Source organism: Aotus nancymaae, unplaced genomic scaffold, assembly GCF_030222135.1.
Source record: "Aotus nancymaae isolate 86718 unplaced genomic scaffold, 86718_ANA_hifiasm-v0.15.2.pri h1tg000010l, whole genome shotgun sequence".
NCBI lineage: Eukaryota > Metazoa > Chordata > Mammalia > Primates > Aotidae > Aotus > Aotus nancymaae.
The window spans coordinates 63,486,252-63,509,677 of record NW_026988421.1 but is presented as its reverse complement, the minus strand read 5'-3'; the positions used below and the strand labels follow the sequence as shown (position 1 = coordinate 63,509,677).

General features: G+C 53.8%; 2 protein-coding genes across 5 annotated transcripts in view; one reads left to right on the top strand and one right to left on the bottom strand.

Annotated features, from left to right (window-relative positions):
- CDH23 (cadherin related 23) overlaps positions 1 to 23,426 on the bottom strand; it is a 421,218-nt gene that overhangs the window by 42,873 nt on the left and 354,919 nt on the right. The gene's annotated exons all lie outside the window — the stretch shown is intronic.
- Positions 182 to 21,936, top strand: VSIR (V-set immunoregulatory receptor). 2 transcript variants are annotated; one of them, XM_012460285.3, is made up of 7 exons: positions 182 to 300; positions 12,046 to 12,474; positions 13,137 to 13,193; positions 18,176 to 18,283; positions 20,608 to 20,635; positions 21,474 to 21,667; positions 21,848 to 21,936. In XM_012460285.3, exons 1-7 carry the CDS (start codon positions 213 to 215, stop codon positions 21,883 to 21,885), a joined length of 942 nt encoding a protein of 313 aa, XP_012315708.2. In that variant the 5' UTR covers positions 182 to 212; the 3' UTR covers positions 21,886 to 21,936. The 2 variants fall into 2 exon arrangements, with proteins under 2 accessions (XP_012315708.2, XP_012315707.2); XM_012460284.3 differs by lacking the exon at positions 182 to 300 and adding an exon at positions 1,366 to 1,583.

The following is a 23,426-nucleotide window of genomic DNA, read 5'->3' as shown; positions in this document are numbered from 1 at the left end:
CATGGGGCCGGCCTCTGGGAAGCCCCGCCCTCGGAGAGCAGTTCTCCCCATGACCTCCCGAGGGCGCTGAGAGCGGGGGGGCCCTGGAGTGCGGCGCTGGGGCCGCCCACCACGCTCACTCGCTCGCACTCACTTGCGGGAGGCTTCCCCGCGCCGGCCGCGTCCCGCCCGCTCCCCGGCACCAGAAGTTCCCCTGTGCGTCCGACGGCGACATGGGCGTCCCCACGGCCCCGGAGGCCGGCAGCTGTCGCTGGCACTGGGGATCCCTGCTCTTCGCTCTCTTCCTGGCTGCGTCCCGAGGTAAGGTCAGGGAGGCGGGGCGCTGGGGAAGAGCTGGGAGAAGACAGCAGACCAGGGTGGGAACTGCGGGATGGGAGCGTCCTGGGAGCCCTTTCACTCTGCGTGACCGTGCACCCCACTCCACCCACCGCCCAGAGGCTGCTGGGACCCCTGGCCAGGGCAGAGTGGCAACTGTGCCAAGTGCCCCAGCTAGGCATTGGGCACATCTGCATGCTCTGACAGCTGCCCAAGTGGCAGGCAAGGCTGTACCCTGAGGGCTGCCTGTCCAACCCTTCCCTGTGCAGAGAACCCCGGGGCACAGGTAGCTTCTGCAGAGAAGGAGAGGCACAGCGTGGAGGAGGTCAGTGTGTTCTAGTGGATGTCACTAACTTTTGACAGCTGGCATCCAGACTGACCCTCAAGTCTCAGGGCTCCAGCGTCTCAGAGCACACAGAGGGTGTGGTATGCTCAGGCAGTGCCCCATGCCCTGGCGATGCCCCTGGCTGAGCCTTGGCGAGCACTGGTCACAGTGAGTTCACTTTCAGACACAGAGGCAGAACTGCCCACCTGGTCCCTATTCTAAGGGTCTGATGGCCCAGGAATAAGTGGTCAGCTGATGCCTGCCATCCTAGCAAGGCTGCCACTCAGGGGCCAGTGTAGGGCACTGAAGAGGATGTGGGACACTCTTCAGCTCAGCCACGAGCCCCTTCTGGGTCCCTGGATAACTTATGATATCTCTCTGGCCTCAGTTTCCTTGGCTCAAACACAGAAAACCACATAGGGAAGCACCACTTTCTCCATCCAATGTCCAGACTCTCATGTCAGCATGTTCATATATAGTATCCTGTCCTGAACGCAGGGACTCCCGGGCTGGGGGCAGAGGCCGTGGTACCCATGGCCTGGTGCCTGGTTCTTGCCTGCCCAGAGCTGAAGAAGAGGCTGGATCTCTTCAAAGAGCCTGTGGAACCAAACTTCATGGGGAGGACCCAGGGAAAGTATGAGTCATGCAGGGACTCAGAAGGAGGCAGGAGGGAGGTGGAGGGCTTGGCAGAGGGACCCAATGGGCGGGATGGAAGAGAAGGAGGAGGGGATGGGATAAGAGGATAAGAGGGGAAGGAGGAGGCTGAACCTGGAAGATACCTCAGAAACAACCTGGGTGCCCACAGGCTGCAGGCTATCTCAGCACCTGGGGTTGGCCTGGGCCTCTGAGGAGGAGGAGGGCTCCACATCCCACAGACACAGCTGCCTAAGCCCCAGGGTGATGCTCCTCAAGGTGACAGCCAGAGGGAAGTGGAGAAAGGGAGGTGAGTGGGTAGTCTTAGCACCAAGGCCATGGCTCAAGGCAGGGCATGGCTTCCAGAAGGAGCAGGGGACAGCGACAGGCAGGCAAGCCAGCATCCCACCTGTCATGGGCCACCTGCCCTGCCCTGCCTTGCCCTTTCAGGTGACCCTGTGAGGCCCATCCTGCTTTCTTGCCCACTTCCTGCCCTCACTTGGCTGGGTTACCCTCTGTTCAGCAGCCCCAATTTGGGAAACAGTTCCAGAGAACCAGGCACAGGGACCCAGCTTGCGGAGCACCCAGTAGCAGAAAGGCCACGAGAGGAGCTCAGGACGCTTCCCCCTATATTGCTTACATGGCCAGGGGCCTTTACTCCCAGAGATCTTGGCTACTCAAACAGCATGGTACACCAAAGGGCCATCTCTTCCTGGGCACAGCATAGGGAGATGAGTTAGGCTTGATGCAGCTTTCCACGGAAAGGAGCCAGAAGCATTTGAATTGCTCTGGGACTCAGTATTCTGAACTGTCATATGGACACACTATAATAGATATTCACCCAACTCCCTAGGACAGTGTACACCGAGCGAGAGAGCAGAGGGGAGGCCTGGTTGCAGCTGTGGTCAGCAGGATCTGTACATTGAGAAGATCACTCACCAGCCTGCTGAGGTGCTAGGTTGCCCTGGGTGTGACTACCCAAGGTCAAAGTCTTTATGCCTGGGAAGGTGAGATAGAGTGGCTGGGGCCAGCCTGTTCTCCAGTTCTTGGGGTTGGGCCAGCTCTAAGGAGAATGGTAGTGATGAATGTGGTGTTCAGAAGTCCAGGAAACACCAAAGATACCCCTTTCCTGGGCCTGACTCAGGGTGAGATGGGAGGAGGGGAACACTTATGGACCAGGACCCAGCAGACCTCAAGGGTGGCAGAGCCTCTTCTTCCCCACAGACATTCCCAGGACCTGTGGCAAGTACTGTCCTTGCCCTGTCCTCACAGGCTGACTTAGGAGTCCCAACCTCTGAGACTAGCACATTCAAGTTCACTGGGGTGCGCTGGGGCTAGGGACGAGAGACCCATCTTCCCCTTGACAGCAAACCAGGCTGCAGGGTCTTGTTGAGTAACTTGGTACTGCAAACCTCTGACGCAGCAATGGTCAGCTCTTAGGAAATCCACAACCCACTGCCCAGAGGCTCCAGAGTAGAGAGGAACAGCCTCGAGGCCAGTCTCTGGCATGAGGGGGCATCTACCCAATGCCAGGGGACACCAAGGGCCAGCAATACTGGGAGCCCCTTGCTGAGTTGTACTGGTTGTTCGTGTTTCCTCCCAAGCAGGGCAAAGGTTCTGCTGGGGTCTGCCCTTCCTGGGAGAGGGTGGTTCAGGCAGGAGTGCGCTGCTGAGAAGCTCAAGGGGCCACCTCCCTATCCGCATACAGTGTATGGGGTCTTAGGCTTGAGCAGATGAAAGGAAGAAAGAGGTCCTCAAGGAGGACCTGCTGGCAGTGACTGAGCCCCACATACCAAGCTTGAGGTCCCAGGCTTTAGCCAACCAATGATCCAGGGTCAGTCTGGTCTCCCAGGGGAGGGTGAGCCAGGGATCAGCACTGTGGCTTCCAGTGGTCCCATGGATGCCCTTAGCAGCAGTCCTGGCATGCCTGTGTACGGCCAAGCCAGGGACCTGAACGCCAGGGCTTCCATACAGCCCCTTGCTTAACTCTTGGGCTTTTTGAGTCACTCAGACCTAGGTTCAAATCCCAAGACAGCCATTTACTGCATTGTGACATTGGACAAATTATTCCGTATCCCTGAGAAAGTTCCCCTATCTCTAAAATAGGGATGAAGATACCACCTCCCTTGGAGGGCCGCTGTAAAGAGCCAACGAACGAACACTTAGCACCCGCTGCTCATGAATACTGTGTAACATTATGGTATTTCTTGGCCTCTGCAGGCCACATGCCACTGGCTTTCTGTCTAAGCTCTTTGCTGCCTATGAGGCCTTATGGAGTGCCCAGGGCCTGGGAAGGCATTGGTGAGCTTCACTGGGACTAGATTCTCCTAAGCCTGGAGTGTGAAGGGTGCATGGGCTAGATCCAGCTACCTGTGAGCTCCTATAGGCCCTCACAGTCTGCAGTGCCCATGGAGGTGCCTGCAGGTTCTCCCCTTAAAAGTTGTCCAGAGACGGGGACATTGCAACTTGAAGGCAAGCCTGGTCTTGGGTTTGCTTATCTTGGTGGGATCTTCCTTACATCTGATCTTTTTACATCCAGTCCATTCACTTTGGCTGGCCATCCCCAAAGGCAAAGAAAAAGCATCCCCAATGAGGTTGCTCTGCTACTTACCAAGCCAAGCAAGCCCATTCCTTTAACCTTTCTCTGCTGTTCACTCATTGTGGAACACAAACACACACTTCCCCTTTGTCTGTGCAATGGGCAGGTTGGGTGACATGGTCTCAGCGAGGCTGACCACCCTCCTCTGAAGGGTAATTCCATGACGGTGTTTCCCGAGCTTCAGTCATTTGCTTAACACCTTTGTGATTTCTGCAGTGTCTGCCTTTCATCGTATTTACCTGTTTTTTTTTTCTTTAAATCTATTCATTCTTTTATTTGAGTATGTAGATTTTTAAAAGGAAACTTTATATTGCTGTCATTAGTGGAAAGCCAGTATCACTTGTCATAAATAGAACAAAACCATAAAAGTACATAACAGGAAATCCATATAAGGGTATTAAATTCTAGTTGGAAACTTTAGCCTGGGGAGGCTCTGAGTCTGAAAATTGCTGCTGTCCCTTGCAAAAAATTAAAATAAAATAAAAAAGGAGATTAGAGTGAGAGATATTTTAGAGACGTATTAGCATCAAACTGGGACTTTCTCTTTGATGTGATCAGGACTGAAAGACTTGAAAAGGGAATAACCTCTTCTATATATGATTCAGTGTTATTTAATATAAAACCGAAAGTAAAACTATCTTTGTGACAGATGTGGCCAGGTAAGCTGGGCTTTCATTGGTCATGACATCTGTCCATCTTCAGGAAGGAGGTGGGACCTCCAGTCAGTCCTCAGCTACCTCTAGTTTCTAGAAAGTAGTCAGATGGCAGCAGACCTCTGGAGGCTGACTACCAGGGTTCAAATCCTGGCACCATCACTTATTAGTTGTGAGGCTCTGGGCAAGCTACTAATCTCTCTGTGCTTCCATTTTCTCATCTGAAAATGGAGATGATACTAGTACCTACCTCATAGGGTGGAAGGATTACATAAACTAATCCATGTGAAAGTGTTTAGAATGAGGTCGGGCATGGTGGCTTATACCTGTAATCCCAGCACTTTGGGAGGCTAAGGTGGGAGGATCTCTTGAAGCCAGGAGTTTCCAGCCAGGAGAACAGCCTGGACAACATAACGAGACCCCATCGCTACAAAAAATTTAAAAATTACCTGGGCGTGGTGGCATGTGTCTATAGTCCCAGCTACTTGGGAGGCAGGGGTGGGAGGATGGGAGGATAGCTTGAGCCCAGGAGTTCAAGGTTACAGTGTGCTATGATCTCATTGCCACTGCATTCCAACCTGGGTGAAGAACAAACCCTATCTTTCTAAAGAAAAGCAACCAAACAGCTGGGCACGGTGGCTCACGCCTGTAATACCAGCACTTGGGGAGGCTGAGGCGGGTGGATCACATGAGGTCAGGGGTTCAAGACCAGCCTGGCCAACACAGTGAAATCCCATCTCTACTAAAAATACAAAAATTAGCCGGGCGTGGTGTCGGGCACCTGTAATCCCAGCTACTTGGGAGGCTGAGGCAGGAGAATCACTTGAACCTGGGAGACAGAGGTTACAGTGAGCTGAGATTGCACCACTGTACTCCAGCCTGGGCCACAGAGTGAGACATTCTCAAAAACAAAACAAAATAAACAAACAACAACAAAAACCCAACCAAACAGGTACTTAGAATGATGCCTGGTACAGAGTAGTAGGGGGCAAAAAGAGTTGAGCTGGACCCCGAGCATGTCTTCACGGCATAGGAACATCAGGGTAGCTGGCTGGAGCAGGGAGCCTGGGCTGCACACAGTCCTCCTCCAAAAGGGCCTGGGGAGTCTGGTAGGGCGTCATCCATAGAAGCATCCACAGGCCAGGACCTCTGGCCAGCTGCCCAGGCCCTCCCCGGGGAGGTATGCTAGCCTCCAGCTCCAGCCCCGGATGCACAGACGCTTTCCCAAGGTGCTGGAAGTGCCGCTTCCTCCAATAGAGCCTGGCTTCCCCTTCCCAGCCCCGTTGGTCTGATGTGAATGGACACTTCCTGCGGGGGCAGGTATCAATAAACACATCTGAGATGCCCTTTGTCCTCACTGGCCAAAAAGCCCCAGGGCAGACTTGCTGGCTTCAGGCCCTCAGTCTTTGCCTTTCGAAGATGCTTCCTTTCTTAGCCCTGGCAGACCCAGTCCTGATTGGTCCCTGCCTCTGTTTCCCTCTGCATCTTGATAAAGACAGAACTTAGACTTTTCCTACAGCCCCAGTCCCAGCCTGTGGACCATCCTGGGGGATGGGGCCTGTCAGGGAGCTGGAACCAGGTCCCATTCTCTTTGAGATGTCCTGTGAGACCAAGGACAGGACCTTTTGCCAGCAACGGCAGGCAATTAATAACTGTTTACTTGACAACCCATAGCAGTTGGTCAGAGTTCAGCTGTTTGGGTGGGGCCTCTAGTCTCAACTAACCAAGCTTGGGTCCCACCTCCAAAGACTGGGCCGTTGCCTTGGCGACTGTGGGCTAAGCTCACGCCCCGTCAGGAAAAACACTCAGGCCTGTCCACACCTACACACACCCTTCCCGTGCACACCCACAGGGGTCACCCGGGCCTGCTGGGTGGAGAGAGGTGAAGGTCACAAAACTGGCATCCTGAGGAGATGACAACAAGAGCTCCCTTCCCTCCCTTGTACGGGACAGAAACATCTGAGGGTGCCACAGCTAGACAGCACAGGCGCAGGCCCAAGTTCTGAGCAGACGTCACTGATGGAACTTGCATTCCCACAGCCTCCCTGCCTGGGCCTGGCTGATGTTAGGACCTTGGTAAATATTTGTGGAATGAAAGAATGATGTTTTCAGCTTGGGTCTGAGGCAGTGAAGGGATGTTGCATGGAGGGCGTGGAGGTCAGTGCACGGTCAGGGCATTCTCTGTAAATAGGTGAAGGAGGAGGCATCAGCCCCACCTGCCCACTGGTGGGTTCTGGAGAAGTTGGGGGCTCTTCCTGTCTACAGGACTGGCCTGTTCAAGGTGTGAATTTCAGCTCACCCACACAGGGCTGTGTGGCCTTGGGCAAGTCACTTGACTTCTCTGTTTCCTCATCTTTAAAATGGGGATGATACCACCCATGTTGGGGGTGTTAATGAGAATTAAATGAGACAGGTATAAGATGCTCAGCAAGTGCCTATCACATAATACATGGTCATAAGACAGTCCTGGCCGGGTGCGGTGGCGCACACCTGTAATCCCAGCACTTTGGGAGGCCAAGGTGGGCAGATCACAACGTCAAGAGATCAAGACCATCTTGGTCAACATGGTGAAACCTTGTCTCTACTAAAAATACAAAAATTAGCTGGGCAAGGTGGCAAGTGCCGGTAGCCCTACCTGCCCGGGAGGCTGAGGCAGGAGAATTTGTTGAACCCAGGAGGCAGAGGTTGTAATGAGCTGAGATAGCACCACTGCATTCCAGCCTGGCGACAGAGTGAGACTCTGTCTCAAAAAAAAAACAAAAACAGTCCTTCCCTCCTGCCCACAGGATTTCAGAGTTGGAGGGGGCCTCAGGAACCCGGGATAGCCCTCAGGTTAAGATGAAGAAAGGGAAGCTCAGAGAAGGGCGGGACCTGCCCAAGGGCACACAACAAGGGCACAGCTAAGTGGACACTGAGGCCCAAGGACCTTGCAGCCCCAGCCAGAGTTTTACTCTTGAGACTCAGGCTTTCCCAGGTTCATGGTGTTCTTCCTGCAGGTGCCCCTGCCTCCTTACCTAGTGGCAGGTGGCGGGTGGGGGGCGCTGGGTCTTGACAGCAGCACAGGGACTGGACAGTTCCCAACTGGCACATGCTCAGGCCCAGGCCCTGGGTCATTTTCCTGTCCCACATGCTCTCGGTCACCCTGGAGCCAGGGGCCTTCCTCCCCACCCACTTTCCCCGGTCTCTGACAATGACCCAGGTGTCTGAAAGGGTCTGCTCCTGACAATAAGCAATATCCTCTCGCTAAAGCATTATAATTTTAGCCAGGCTACACAGATGCCCTAACAACACGCATGCACGTGCACAGGCATGGAGGCCGAGGGGCATGTGCAGGCCCCTCTGTGTGGCTGTGTGCCACCTCTCCCCCAGTGCCATGCCTTCGAGTGTCCTCCCAAGGAGAGGCTGCTGTCTCCTGAAGTGTGTGCGCTGGTGCTACATAAATACCACCGAAGCTGGCTCTGGAGCTGAATTCAGCTCCCAGCCTGGGGTGGCTCTGGGGTAGGAGGCGATGTCAGCTGGGCTTGGCCCAGCTGGAGTCTCAGACACAGTAAACGGGGTATTTCCTGGCCCTGCCTCCCTCCCTAGGACAAAACCCTTGGTCCTCTCCTGTCCAGCCCTCTTGCCTGAAACTGAGCATCCTCCCCTGCTGCCCAAACTTGAATCCTAAGGCAACTTCTCCTTTTCTCTAAAAGGGAACAGGTCCTTTGGGACCTATGGGATGGGTGGCCAGTGTGTGGGGGATGGGGAGGTGTGGGGGATTGAGCAATGCCCCCTCTCCAGCCCTCCCTGAACTCTGCTTCTCTCTGTGGCTCCCCGTGTGTCTCAAGGAAGTTGCCTCCAGGGTTGAACATCCCTTCCTCACTGCTGCGGGTGCTACGGGTACAATCCGGGGGTCATTAGACCCTGAGGGCTCCCAGCCTGGTGCCCTACCCCACCTTGTTCACAGGGACACAGGTGAGATGCTTGCTTTGGCCGCTACCTCTACTCTGCCTGCCCTGCCCCACCCGCCCTGCCTGCAGCCCCGCCTCTGACGAGCCAGCCCTTCAGGCAGCCCCTGAGGTGTGTGTGCTGGTGGTAAATGAATACCACCAGAGCTGACCCTGGAGCTGAATTCAGCTCCTAGCCTGGGGTGGCTCTGGGGTCGGAGGCGATGTCAGGCAAAGGGAGAAAGGAGCAGAAGCTGGAGACGTGTTGGTGGGACCTGCCAAACGGCCTGCGGGGGAAGGGGACAGCACAGGGCCCACTCTTGGGGTGGGATTTGGTTCTTCCTGGGAGCACATGGGAGAGCCCTTTCCCTAGGTACTCCCTACTTCTGTTTCCTGGCTGAGCCCTAGTTTTGCAGCTGCACCCACCCCTCTCAGGTGTGACGGGGAAGTCCAGGCCAGCACAGACAAAACCAGGGGCACAGCCGAGCTTCCTGGGGCTCCTTTTCCACTGAGCCTGCTGCAGGGGTAAGGGCAATGGGTTAGCAATCAGGGGAGAGTTGGCTAGTCCCTGCACTGCCAGGCTTCTCCTGGGGACCGTGGGTAGATCGTCTCTTCTCTGAGTCTGCAGGTCAGATTTGTAGCATAATGGGTTTGGGCAGTAGAGTCCCAGGCCAGCTAGCCCAAGGAGCCACATCCCAGGCCAGCTAGCCCAAGGAGCCACATCCCAGGCCAGCTAGCCCAAGGAGCCACATCCCAGGCCAGCTAGCCCAAGGAGCCACATCCCAGGCCAGCTACCCCAAGGAGCCACATCCCAGGCCAGCTAGCCCAAGGAGCCACATCCCAGGCCAGCTAGCCCAAGGAGCCACATCCCAGGCCAGCTAGCCCAAGGAGCCACATCCCAGGCCAGCTAGCCCAAGGAGCCACATCCCAGGCCAGCTACCCCAAGGAGCCACATCCCAGGCCAGCTACCCCAAGGAGCCACATCCCAGGCCAGCTGGCCCAAGGAGCCACATCCCAGGCCAGCTAGCCCAAGGAGCCACATCCCAGGCCAGCTAGCCCAAGAAGCCACACTCATTCATCACAAACTCAAATGTCCATGGAGCCAAGAAACCATGGTGAGAGAGTGAATCAGGCCAGGTGGAATTATTAGGGAGTAGTAGGGACTGTGGCAAACTGGAATGCCGGTGCCCCCCAAAAGCTGCTACTGAGTTCCAGCTGACAGTTACCCTATGGGAAAGCTGGTTTTGCATTATCTTCTGATTTTCTAAGGAGAGCTGGAGGTCAGAATTTTCATGTCAAATTCCTAGTTCTTAAATGTTGCAATCTCAAGAAAATTAAGATTTTGAGGATCAAATGAAACATGTGTGAAGGTTGGATGTGGCCTGTAGGCTTCCAGTTTCTGGATGTTTTTCATCAGTATAGTGTCTACATGCCTGAGTTTAATTCTGACTCTAGACTTGCTTGCTAGGTGATCATCAGTGAGTTACATAACCTCTCTGTGCCTTAGTTTCTTCATCAGTGAAATGGGAATAAAAACAATAACTTGGCCTGGCACAGTGGCTCACGCCTATAATCCCAGCTCTTTGGGAGGCCGAGGCAGGTAGATCACGAGGTCAGGGGTTTGAGACCCCCCTGGCCTACATGGTGAAACCCCGTCTCTACTAAAATACAAAAAATTAGCCGGGTATGTTGGTGCACGCCTGTACTCCCAGCTACTCGGGAGGCTGAGGCAGGAGAATTGCTTGAACCCAGGAGGTGGAGGTTGCAGTTAGCCGAGATTGTGCTACTGCACTCCAGCCTGGGCAACAGAGTGAGACTCCATCTCAAAAAAACCAAAAACCCCAAAAAGCAATACCTATTACAGCATTGTTAGATATGTCCATGAAGCCCTTAGCATAGTGCGCAACACGTGCTGTGTCTTCTTATTATTACGGTTCTACCTAGATCCTGCGTTACTGAAGTCCCCTCTGCTCCAGGCTTTGAGTTCATACCCTCTGGAACTCTGGAACTTCAATCCAGCCACTTTCCCTTTCTGGGTCTCTGTGTTTCTGCCTGAAAATAAGACCTGCATCTTGCCAAAGAAGTTCTGAAATCTCTGCTCACCCTGACAATGACTTGCCAAAAATCTGGGGCTCCCAGACTTGGCTCTCTCTTATATGTGGGCAGAGCGAATGTGTATCTGTCTTCCTCACACTCCAGGGCCCAAAACTCCATTCCTGCAGACATGCTGTTTGGGGCTTTGCTGCCTTCGGAGACTTTCCTATAAACACAAGTACCCCAGGATCAGATCACAAGTTATTAGTCATTCATACCTTAGCAGGAAAAACTTTAAGCTGGCTTCTCCATCCTACTGTGCTTCACACTCCTAGTAGGGGCTTCTTGACTTGCTGAATGAATTAGAGACCTGTCTAGCTCCCAAGCACCAAGCACGGACTACTCGCATGGCACTTACAGAACACTTCATGTAAATTATTACTAACCCTTGCCTCAAGTCTGCCTGGGAGATGTTTTCATTTCTGTTTTATAGTGAGGAGTCAGGGCTCAGCGTCTAAGTGGCTCATAATTACTGGTCCAATGCAGGCTGGCCTCCCTCTTGACTGAGCAAGGCTTTCAGCTCTTCCAGTGGGTCTAAGCCTGCTGCCGAGGGTCCTGGGCATTAAGGGCAGTGAAGGGGCATTTGAAGGAGGATGTGGTATTATCTTGGTTCTGGGCAATGCCCCTGGCTGGGGCAATGAAGAGGATATATCAGTTTGGATTCTGTACATAGTTCTAACCCTCCTTCCCTCTCTGCTGAACTCACAGCAGCCTGAGATGGCATTTAAAATAAAAATACCTCTGGCCAGATGTGGTGGGTTACACTTGTAATCCCAACACTTTGAGAGGCCGAGGCAGGAGAATTGCTTGAAGCCAAGAGTTCAAGACCAGCCTGGGTAACATAGGGAGACCCTGTCTCTACAGAAAAGAAAAATAAGTTAACCTGGTATGGTGGCGTGCACCTGGACTCTCAGCTGCTTGGGATGCTGAGCAGGAAGGATTGCTTGAGCCCAGGAGTTTGAGTGAGCTATGATTGTGCCACTGCACCATAGTCTGGGCAACAGAGGGAAACCCCGTCTCAAAAACAAATACATAAAAATACGCCAGGCGCGGTGGCTCACACCTGTAATCCCAGCACTTTGGGAGGCCGAGGCATGCAGATCATGAAGTCAAGAGATCGAGACTATCCTGGCCAACATGGTGAAACCCTGTCTCTACTAAAAATACAAAAATTAGCTGGGTGTGATGGTGCATTCCTGTAATCCTAGCTACTCAGGAAGCTGAGGCAGGACAATCACTTGAACCCAGGAGGCGGAGGTTGCAGTGAGCCAAGATAGTGCCACTGTACTCCAGCCTGGGGGACAAAGCGAGACTCTGTCTCAAAAAAAAAACAAAACCAAAACCCCCCAAAAAAATGCAGAAGCCAGGCTTGGGGAAGTCAGCTGACATGTCCCGGGCCTGTGGCTGGGGAGTAGCTACGGCCAAGGTTCTCCCCGCTCTGGGAGCACCAGGAGTAGTGCTGGCTCAGGCAGGTGACAGGGCTCTCCTCTCTTTGAGCAGGTCCAGTGGCAGCCTTCAAGGTCACCACACCGTATTCCCTGTACGTCTGTCCCGAGGGGCAGAACGTCACCCTCACCTGCAGGCTTTTGGGCCCTGTGGACAAAGGACACGATGTGACCTTCTACAAGACGTGGTATCGCAGCTCGAGGGGTGAGGTGCAGACCTGCTCAGAGCGCCGGCCCATCCGCAACCTCACGTTCCAGGACCTCCACCTGCACCATGGAGGCCACCAGGCTGCCAACACCAGCCACGACCTGGCCCAGCGCCACGGGCTGGAGTCAGCCTCTGACCACCACGGCAACTTCTCCATTACCATGCGCAACTTGACCCTGCTGGACAATGGCCTCTACTGCTGCCTGGTGGTGGAGATCAGGCACCACCACTGGGAGCACAGGGTCCACGGTGCCATGGAGCTGCAGGTGCAGACAGGTGAGGGCATCCTGCACGTGGCAGCCGGGGAGTGTGCAGGGCTCCTGTCCGATGGTGTGACCATGCTGACACTGCTGGGCAGAGTGTGAGGCTGCATGGGTAACACTGGCACTCCAGGGAGTGTGTGGGTGGGATGGGTGGCCAAGGGTGTGTAGAGTGTGGGTGTGTAGTTAGCTGGAGTGGGGAGAGGGAAGGTGTACCTGGCTCTGTCTGTGACAGTGAGACTTTTTCATGTGTGAGATTGTATGTACCTGGGCTGGGAGTGTGCTTGCTCATGATGACATCATGGCTGCCATGGGTATAGGCATCAGTGGGACTGATTGGTGCCCTGGGGCATGACTCAGTGGATAGCTGAATGGCTGTTGGGAATATGTGTGTGTGTGTGTGTCTGTTCAGGTGAGAGTACAAGGGCCCATGGTTCAGACAGAGGTGTGGGCACCGGCGGGTACCCACATGCACCTGGGGGTGGCATGAGAATGGGCAGGGTTAGAACATGCCAGGGTGTGTGTGGGTGCACACGTGTGCAGGCTGCCACTGGGCCAACACTGCCAAGTAGGCACTAGCATGAGAACCTGCGGCAGGAGGGGGATGCTGGCCTGGACAAGCCTCCCTGGCCGCCTAAGCCTGACACCCACCTAATGGTCCTCTGTTTGTTCCCACAGGCAAAGATGCACCATCCAACTGCATGGCGTACCCATCCTCCTCCCAGGACAGTGAAAGTAAGGGACCATCCTCTTGCCCCTGCTGGGCTCTCTGTTCTCTTCTGTCCTCATCCTGCACCCAGACCCTGTTTGGAACTCTGGCCTCATCACCCCAAGCCCACAGAACCCCCGGTCCTCCTCCTCTGCTGCTGCACTCCTTTCTCTTCCTCCTCGATGAGGTCTCCGAAGCACACTCCCCTTCCATCTGCTCTGGAGTCTCTGCTCCTCTTGACTCCCTGGAGTGGCTGCGCCTTGGCAGTGACCTTTGTTCAGGGGAAGTGCCCCATGACAGGTACTGGGTGCCCCAGGCAGCTAAGTGCTGCTCTGCCCACCAGCCTCCTACAACTTGGGAAGGCTGGGTGTTCTCTTGGCCTAGGATTCAACTACTTCAGATTTCTGTGTTCTGTGTTTCTGTGTTCTTCAGATGTTCTGTGTTGTAGGGGAGGGAGGAGGAAGAGGCTCAGGAAGGGGAACAGAACTACCTTTCCTGAGTTCCCACTGTGTGCCGGGCACTGGACTAAGTCCTTTTAAGTATTATTATCTCAGGGATTTCTTTTTTTTTTTGAGACACAGTTTCACTCTGTTCCCCAGGCTGGAGTTCAATGGCGTGATCTGGCCTCACTGCAACCTCCGCCTCCCAGAATCAAGCAATTCTCCTGCCTTAGCCTCCCAAGGAGCCAGGATTACAGGCATGTGCCAGCATGCCTAGCTAATTTTTGTATTTTTAGTAGAGAGGGGTTTCACCATGTTGGCCAGGCTAGTCTCAAACTACTGACAAGTGATCTGCCTGCCTTAGGCTCCCAAAGTACTGGGATTACAGTTGTGAGCCACCATGCCTGGCCTCATGGATTTTTTTTTTTTTTTTTTGAGAAAGAACTCGCTCTGTCACTCAGGCTGGAGTGCAGTGGCACAATCACAGCTCACTGCAGCCTCTAACTTCTGGACTCACGTGATCCTTCTGCTTCATTCTCCCAAGTATCTGGGACTACAGGCATGGACCATGGTGCCTGGTGAATTTTTAAAAATTATTTTTGGGGTTAGGCATGGTGACTCATGCCTGTAATCTCAGCACTTTAGGAGGCTGAGGCAGGCAGATCACTTGAGGCCAGGAGTTCAAGACCAGCCTGGCCAACATGGTGAACCCCTGTCTCTACTAAAAATACAAAAATTAGCCAGGCATGGTGGCAGGCATCTGTAATGCCAGCTACTTAGGAGGCTGAGACATAAGAGTTGCTTGAACCTGGGAGGCAGAAGTTGCAGCGAGCCGAGAAGCACCACTGCACTCCAGCCTGGGCGACAGAGCAAGACTCTGTCTCAAAAAAAAATCATTTTTGGTAGAGATGGATTCTCACTATGTTGTCCAGGCTGGTCTTGAACTCCTGGCCTCAAGTGATCCTCCCATCTTGGCCTCCAAAGTGCTAGGATTACAGGCGTGAGCCACCATGCCTAGCCTCAGGGAATTCTTTCTTTCTTTTTTTTTTGAGAGAAAGTTTTGCTCTTTGTTGCCCAGGCTGGAGTGCAGTGGCACAATCTTGGCTCACTGCAACCTCTGCCTCCTGGGTTCAAGCGATTCTCCTGTCTCAGCCTCCTGTGTAGCTGGGATTACAGGCACTCACCACCACGCCAGGCTGATTTTTGTATTTTTAGTAGACAAGGTTTCACCATGTTGGCCAGGCTGGTCTCTAACTCCTGACCTCAGGTAATCTGCCTGCCTCAGCCTCCCTAAGTGCTGGGATTACAGGCGTGAGCCACTGCGCCTGGCACCTCAGGGAATTCTTGTAAGAACTCTATGAAGTAGGGATCACTATCTTCTTTGTTTCTATGGAAAGAGAGTCCCAGAGATGTACACTAACTTGCCCAAACTCACGTAGCCCAGAGCAGCATAGCTGGGATCTGGCTGCTGGCCTGCTTAGCTCTGCTTACTCACCTTCTTCCCATCTTAGGGCAGTCCAGTGGGTAGCAGGCAGCCCCCGGTGCCTGCCCAGAGAGGTGCCCTACACGGTAAGGGGGCACTGCACTAAGGGTGCCTGGCACTGAGAGGTTGGGTGAGAATACCCAGCAGCTTGGAGACAGAACGTAAGGGCACCTCCCTCTTCTGAGAGGAAGTCTTGGCTTTCACAGCCCTCTATACCCAGTATGTGTCAGGCATCCAGTGTGGACCAGCCCCTGCTAGGCCCTGGAGATACCAAGGCATCCAGGAGGACATGCACAAGGACCTAAGCTGGAATGGGGAACAGTTAAACCATGGTCCCAACCAAACCCCAACTCAAAGGCCGCAGGGACTTTTCACTCAGACTACCCTTTTTTCAAACCAACAAACAGGCCAAGAGGAAAATCAGAACATGCATTTTGGTCTGAGCCATGTTGGCCAGGCTGGTCTCGAACTCCTGGGCTCAAGTGATCTACCTGCCTTGGCTTCCCAAAGCCCTGGGATTACAGGATTGAGCCACTGTGCCCAGCCCCAGCCCCAGCCTCTTAATGTTATCCTTGGGAAGTGAGAGTGTAGCTTGACTATGAAATAACATGCAAGTACAAGTTGGCCTGAGGCAGGGGAATGAGACTAGAGAAGTTGGTGCCCAAGGAGCTCCCGCATTGCTGAGGGGCTGTGGTTTCTCCGCAAGCTCAGAGAAGGGGGCCAGGCAGCTCATCTCCATGTGGACCTCTTCCCATCCCCCAAACACAGCAGAATGTGCTGTCTGCTTTCACCCAGCCTCCTCCCTGGGAAACCAGGCAGCCAAACGCTCAGCAGCAGAACTCCCTCCTCCACATATCCCCGTGGGCTACCAGGCAGGCCCCAGACAAAGGCTGCCTGAGCAGGCCAGGTCCCTCCCATCCCACTCTGCTGTGTCAGGGCCTGGCACACTCCTCGATGCGGTGTCGGCAGCTACCTCTGCCAGTGCCTGATCACCTTCCCAGGATAAGCCTGGCTCTGAGTGGTGAGTGAGCATGCCTGCCCTCCCCTGTGAGTGCCAGCCCAGGCATGGCCATGCTTGGGGGAAGGGGTGGGGAACTGTAGCATGGCTGAGCTCGCAGAGATGCCTATGGCTTTAGAGAACAGCTGGGCCCACAGACCTGTCCCCAAACCTCTGCGCCCCACTGCTCCAGTCTCAACTCAGCCCAGGTTGCAAGGAAGCCTCAGGCTCTCAAAGTGAAATTAAGCCACAGAGGAGAAATCTCTACCTAGGGACGCAAGTTAGGCAGGGATATCTGGCCAAGCTCACCTTCCAAAGGCAGACAGGGAACAGGCATCAGCGAGCACCTGGCAAAGTTCACAAAATGCTGCTTACTAACAGTCCAGAGGAGACCTGCTTTGATCACTAGAAGGGAGTGCTTTGCAACCGGCTTCTCAAATATTGCCCACAATAAGGTCCTTTGACGGGGGTTCTGAAATACTGAGGCATCTGGGTTATAGAATGTCTTCACTTTCAATATTCCACGTCAAAATGCAGCCTTGCTAAGATCTGCAGGGAACCTGCTGTAATGTAGAGCGGAACTTGCTATGTAATTAGCATAGCAACTGTTCCTGTACCAGTGGGTACTTCTAAAGTGCCTGAAAACAGTTTGTTCTCATTTGCGGTATGAACAAACCTCCTGAAAGCTTGTTTACGCTATCGGATTGTGGAGCAAAACAAAAACAGCCATTATTCCCAAACAAATAGCGCAAAGGCAGCATTTAGACCACAGCCCATCTACCTCTCAAAGCTCTTTGGGGCGAAGTTGACACTGTGACAAGGTATCCCAGCCCGTCTTTTGGCCCCGGGAAAGACTGAAATTGGGAAGGAAATGAGTTTGTGTTGGTTGTAGTTCCGAGGGCACGTCTGCTCCCAGCTAAACTCCTGCAGTCAGCAGATGGTCTGAAATAAATCAAACCTCCCCATGCTGCTGCGACGGTGAAGCGGTACAACCTTTTTGGAGGGCAATTTAGCAATAGACTAAAAGAAAATGCACATACTCTTTGGCTCAGCACTTTGACCGCTAGGAACTTACTTACAGATGCGTGCACAAGTTCATTGCTACGTTATTAGTTATGCTGAAAATGGAAACAACCTGTCTACCCATAGGGGACTGTTTCAATAAATTTAGTGGGAGCGATGTGATAAAAGCCTAAGCAGAATGGGGTAGGTGACACAAAGCTGTCCAAGCTGGTGGGAAAAGCACTGCCATATGATCCTGTATCTGCTGTATGTTCAGGGAACATAACTAGGACCACAACACGAAGGACCGCAGACAGTGATGATCTCTTTGGAGGGGGTCTTGGTACAAGGGGAGGAGGAGATTTGAATATTTTTTAAAGTTGTCCTTTTTTGGTAATTTATCAAGTTTAAAATTGAAAAACATTGGAAAAGGATTCAGGTTTTTCTAGGTCTCACCCCAGATGTTTTCCCTGTGACTTATGTGGCGAGATCAAGGGGTGGTGAGTTCCAGAGGCCCCATCCCAGAGGTAAGGGGTCTCTAGGGTGAGCTGGGGCTTTTTATCTATTATGGTAAAACATATATGATGTAAAAGTTGCCACTTCAACCATTTTAAACCACCAGTTCAGTGGCATTAATTACATTCATGATGTTGAGTAATCGTCACCGCTATCTATTTTCTAAACTTTTCATTGCTTAGGCTTCTTTTGACCTTGAACTCTGTGGCGTGGGGTCTGTAAAGACCCTGCTCTCCCTTTTCGGGGTATAACCTGTAGCCAGGGGTGGTCCAGTTGTCCCTTGTGGGCCGGGATGAGGACTCTGTTCCCTCTCTTGTATGAAGCTGACTCAGCTGTAGGTGACAGGTCTTGTTTCTGTGTGTTCCAGGTGCACATGGCAGCAGGCATGGGACTCTCTTTGAAAGGAGAGCCCCATACCTTGCATGCTTCCGCAGGTTGCTGTGGGTCTAGCTGTGGGACTCTGGGGGCGGGTCCCCCTGCTGCCTAGCCTTCCCTCTCTGTGTCTCACTTTCCCCTCTGGAGGAGCAGTGAGAATGGGGCTTCACTTTGGCTACCTCTCTGCCCTTTCAGACATCACGGCTGCAGCCCTGGCTACGGGTGCCTGCATCGTTGGAATCCTCTGCCTCCCCCTCATCCTGCTCCTGGTCTACAAGCAAAGGCAGGCAGCCTCCAACCGCCGTGAGTATCCCTAGCTGCCTGGGGTGGGTGGATGGTGTGAGTGACCTGCTCCAGCCCCCAGCTCAGTCCTTGGGGTTAGCAAAGGCATGATGCAGGCACAGTTCCTTTCCATTTGAGAGTTGGGAGCTGCTGCACTTTGCCAGGAGCTGGGCAAAATGGCCGAGAAAAAGAAGGCATGCCATTTCCAGGGGCCCGAGTGCCCACCAGCCTTTTTGGCTCCCAGGCAGTGCTGGCTCAGCACTCAATACGGGTCTTCTGAATGATCATACAGAGTGGCTCAAGTTGCTGTAGAAAAATGCTGCCACTCGGAGATCCTTGGGGGATCTGCTTTAAGGTATGGGTGTGCTTGTTTTGTAATTAGCAGCAATTGTTGGGACAAAAAATGACCTTTGGAGTATCAGAAGTGGACGGGGTCTTAGAGATAACGTAGCTCGACCCTTTCTTTTTCCAGATGAGAAGGCTAAGATCAGTGGGGTTACGTAACTGACCAAATGTTACATAACTTAGTGAGTGGCAGAGCTAGGACTTGATCTCAGAGCTTTCAACGCATGCACTTTCCAGGGAGTAGAAGTCCACCAGATAACAAAAATGCTCTCGCTTACTCCTCATTACAACTCCAAGAATTTGGTCCTACCATTGTCCCCATTTTACAGATGAGCAAATGGAAGCACAGAGGGTTAAGTAACTTGCCTAAGGAACCACACAGCAAATAAGTGGTGGGGTTGGACTTTAAGTCATGGGTACAGACATCTTTTACCTCCCACCCTCCCAGTCCAGGTGACAGTGCCCCTTGCCTGGTACCTGACCCCGCCCATGAGTCTTGGTGTTAGTCTGAATCCTCCAAGAAGGAGCTAGGGAGTTTTTTGTCCTTGTCTCCCCTCCCTGGTCTCTTCCCCTCTGCCTGGTTAGAGAAGTAACTGAGAAAGGATTGCTCTGGCACCAGGTTTTTGGTTCACACCTGATTTCCTGCGGCCGGCCCTTAACAACTTCCATCCCTCCCTCCCCTCATTCCTAGGGTCCCTACATGGAGCCCCATAGTGGGTCGCTCGGGGGCTGTGGCCACCTCACCGTTGCTCTCAGAACTCCCCTGTTGCTCTCCTAGAACCCACCACAACCTACCTGCAGGAATACCCATGGCTGGGGGTAGATGGGGTCAGGTAAAAGGCTTGGAACAGAAGAGGAACCCCAGGCAGCAGGGCAGGGGGAGTAGGTATTGCTGTGCCCTGGTGGAAGGCTGGCTCTGAGAGTGTGCTCAGGAATGAGGCTCTCTCGGGAAAAAAAGAAAAGGATAGGGCTGGGAGCCTTGAGGAGGGCAGCTTGCTGCAGATGCCAACAGGTGTGGATTCCCATCCTGCTTTAGACTGAGCCTCACTTTCCCCAGCTCTAAAATGGGATTAACAACCCTCAACCCAAAGGGTGGTGGGGAGAATGAGATGAGGGAATACCCGTGTGCACCCGCACGAAGCCTGGCCCACGAGTCGACCGTAAACAATAGCCACGATTCGAGTCGATTTCAGGAACTTTTGGGTAACTTCCCTGTGTTTGTTCTGTTGTGCCCCTCCCCCACCATCTGTTTCCCCATCCTCATCAGCAGTAAAGCTCCTTAAAACGAGAAGCATCTGTGGGAGGACATGGGGTGCTGCGCAAAAGAGGGAAGTTGGGGTCACTGCATCTAGTTGGTGGCCAGTTTGGGGGGTGGGGTGTCCCAAGACTGGGCAAGTGTCAGCAACTTGGATGAGAAGCAGAAAGTGAGTGAAATAAGTGGGACGTGATGGGAGACTTGCACCTTGTAAGGTTTCTCTTCGAGATGTTCCCTTGAATGCCACCCTATTAGCCAATGTAGGGGATGAGGCAGAGAGGACCAGGAGCCCTCTAATTAGGAATGGACCTTACACCTCCCATCCAGTAGGTCATGGCTAAAACCAGAACCAGGCAAATGTTCAAACCAAGTGACATCAGCTAGCAAATTCAGGAGCCAGACCTTTGGTCGATACTTAAATCCTGAAGGTCTGACGCTGTGTAAGTCAAGTCAGGAGAAAGTGCTGGCTGCCTTTGGCTTCCTGATGGCAAACAGTGTTCTTACATGCTTAGAAAATGCAGATAGAGTTTCATTTATCAATTGTCAAAATGGGTCTTTCATGGAGGCCCCATCTGCTAGACAGACATTCAGATCACTGCTGGACAGCGCCCGTGTGAACAGAAATGGAGTCCGGGGCTGGGCAGGGCCCTCCTGTTCCCTGCAGGGCATCTGCCAGCAGAGGCCGGAATGTTGTGTGGGGAAGCCTTCCCTTTCGTTACCAGCTTCTCTGTTTGTCTGTCCCTAGGTGCCCAGGAGCTGGTGCGGATGGACAGGTAAGGGCCATGGAAATCTTCTTGAGAAAACTTCCTAGGCCAGTTGTCCAGGAGGAGATACTTCTGTGCAGTAGGGGCCCTGTTTAGCTGCCTAGCACAGCTGTTCAGAGTTTCTGTCATCTGCTGCCGAAGGCTGCACATCTGTGCGGATTGGCTGTTCTCCTGCCACCCTCACCCAGCAGGCTGAGCTCAGATTCTGTCAGATGTGTCATGCACCCACCTTCGGGTCTCAGTGGTCAGCCTGTGCCAGGATAGGGACAGAGAGGAAGCAGCTGATCTGGAGCAGACAGTGAAACATGCAAAGGAGGCCAACAGGCTCAGTCCCAGCCACACCTCTGGAGCTGCGCCTCCTGCCCACAGAGAACTCCAAGGAGAAAGCCTGTCTGCAATCCAGCTAGCATCTCAGGTTGCAGCGGTCTTCAGAAGTTATCCCACTCCCAACCGGGAAAAGAAGAGAACCCCTTCCCTCAGCTCAAGACAGGCTTTGGGGATGTTCGATTCCAATGCAATCAACTCTACTGACCAAAGAGAAACTTGTCCCCAAATTCCTGAGGCTGAAGTCCTGGCTCTGATTTTCGGCTTCCTGGCTGTGCCTGGGGCTGATGGTCAGACCGTGGGGAGGAGCTAGGGTCTGCTCTGGTGGGCTCTGATGCCCTCAGCTCAGGGCAGGTGGGCAGGTGCAGCTCATGGCCTTTGCTCTGTGGGCCTGGCTTCTGCCTTCTTGCTTGGGGATGGGGATGTAGGTGAGAGAAAGGAAAGAGAGAAAAGCTGCGGGGAGAGAGGGCAGAGCTCATACTCCAGGCAGCACAGATGACCTTCCATTCTGATTCTGTGGCAGCAACACTCAAGGGATCGAAAACCCTGGCTTTGAGGCCTCATCACCTGCCCAGGGGATACCTGAGGTCAAGGTCAGGCACCCACTGTCCTATGTGGCCCAGCGGCAGCCTTCTGAGTCTGGGCGGCATCTGCTTTCGGAGCCTGGCACCCCCCTGTCTCCTCCGGGTCCCGGGGATGTCTTCTTCCCATCCCTGGGTAAGTGTTTTCTGATCTTCACGGCACCATAACCTGTAAGGTCATGGCCCCATGGCCTGCAGGGCATCAGCCTCACTCCCTACCCTCCCTGGGGAGTTCTACAGCCTCATGGAGTGGGGCTGAGGGGTGAGGGACAGAGGAGCTCCCATTCACTTTGCTTCTCCTTTTTCTTTTTTGCAGACCCTGTCCCTGACTCCCCAAACTTCGAGGTCATCTAGACCAGCTGGGGGACAGTGGGCCGTTGTGACTGTGTCTGAGGCAGGTGTGTTTGAGCCAGAGCTGGCTCTGTGAGTGGCCTCCTTGGCCTCGGGCCTGGTTCCCTCCCTCCTGCTCTAGGCCCAGATGCTGCAACATCCCAGAAGCCCAGACCCTTAACCCCTCTGGATGCTACATGGGGATGATGGATGGCTCAGCCCCTGTTCCAAGGATGTTGGTGTGCTGAGATTCTCCCCTAGAGACCTGAAATTCACCAGCTACAGATGCCAAATGACTTACATCCTAAGAAGTCTCAGAATGTCCAGCCCTGCAGCAGCCTCTCACTCTGAGACATGAGCCTTGGGATGTGGCAGCATCAATGGGACAAGATGGACACTGGGCCACCCTCCCAGGCATGAGACACAGGACATGGGTGGAGAGACTCCTCCCCCATAGCTGCCTTGGCTCCCCCATCTTGTCTGAGGCTGCTCTTCAGACTCTCTCTGTGTACACGGTGGCTCTGGGGCCAGGCCTGCCTGCCCAGTGGCCATCACCATCTTCCCCAACTGCCTCCTACCAGCAGCTTCTCTGATGACCTGTCAACAGGTTAGCCAATCTGGGGCTTAAACTGCCTGCATTCCGGTCCCCAGAGCTTGGTGGTCCTGAAACAGGAAGTACATCTTGGGGCATGGTGGCCACTGTGAGCAAATGGTGTCTTGGGCAATCTGAGGCCAGGCCAGATGTTGCATCACCCACCGGAGATGGCAGTGAGGGAGGTGGGTGGGGCCTTCTAGGAAGGTGAGTGGAGGGGGCCGCTGCCCCCCCCCCATCCCCTACTCCTGCTGCTCATTGTGGGCCATAGCAAGGGTGCCACAGAATGTCTTGTCCACCCTGGGACATTTCTGAGTTTGAAATGGGATGCTATTAAAAACTACATGGGGCAACAGGTGCAAACCCTGTGGATGGATTGTAAGAGCCGGTTAAATCTGCACTCTGTTGCTCCTCCCACACTCCCACCTTCCACTCCATACACTAAGCTTGGTGGAGTCTTCATGGCAGAGCGACCCGGCCAGGTGGGGGTGATGTTCCCATCCCCTGCTTGCAGGCATGCCCTGGATTTGTTTTTATACACGTAGGCAAGGATAGTCCTTTGTGAAATTGTGATTGAGGGATTTTAAAGCAGGGGAGAAGAGTGAAGGGCATCTCTAAACACTCTGGGGGTAAAACAGGGAAGGCAGTGCCTGAGCGTGGGGACAGGGGAGGTGGGGCTGGCAGACCCCCTCTAGCATTGAGCTGGGCATGGGTGCTGAAAGCCAGTATTTGGGGATAGGCAAGGGGCCAGCAGCCAGGGAGATGTCCACCGAATTGCTTGGAGGGTCAAGGGGATTGGAAGGGACAGCAACTCTAGGCTGTCTGGCAGCAGTGAGCCCTGGGCCTGCGGCTACAGCCAGGGAGACCCACCTGCACACATGGCCCTGCCTCCAAGCTCCCCATTAGGCCCAAAGGAATGGGCCACTGAGGGCCTCCTGCTATGCCTGGGCTGGGCTGGGGGCCTTAAGGAGAA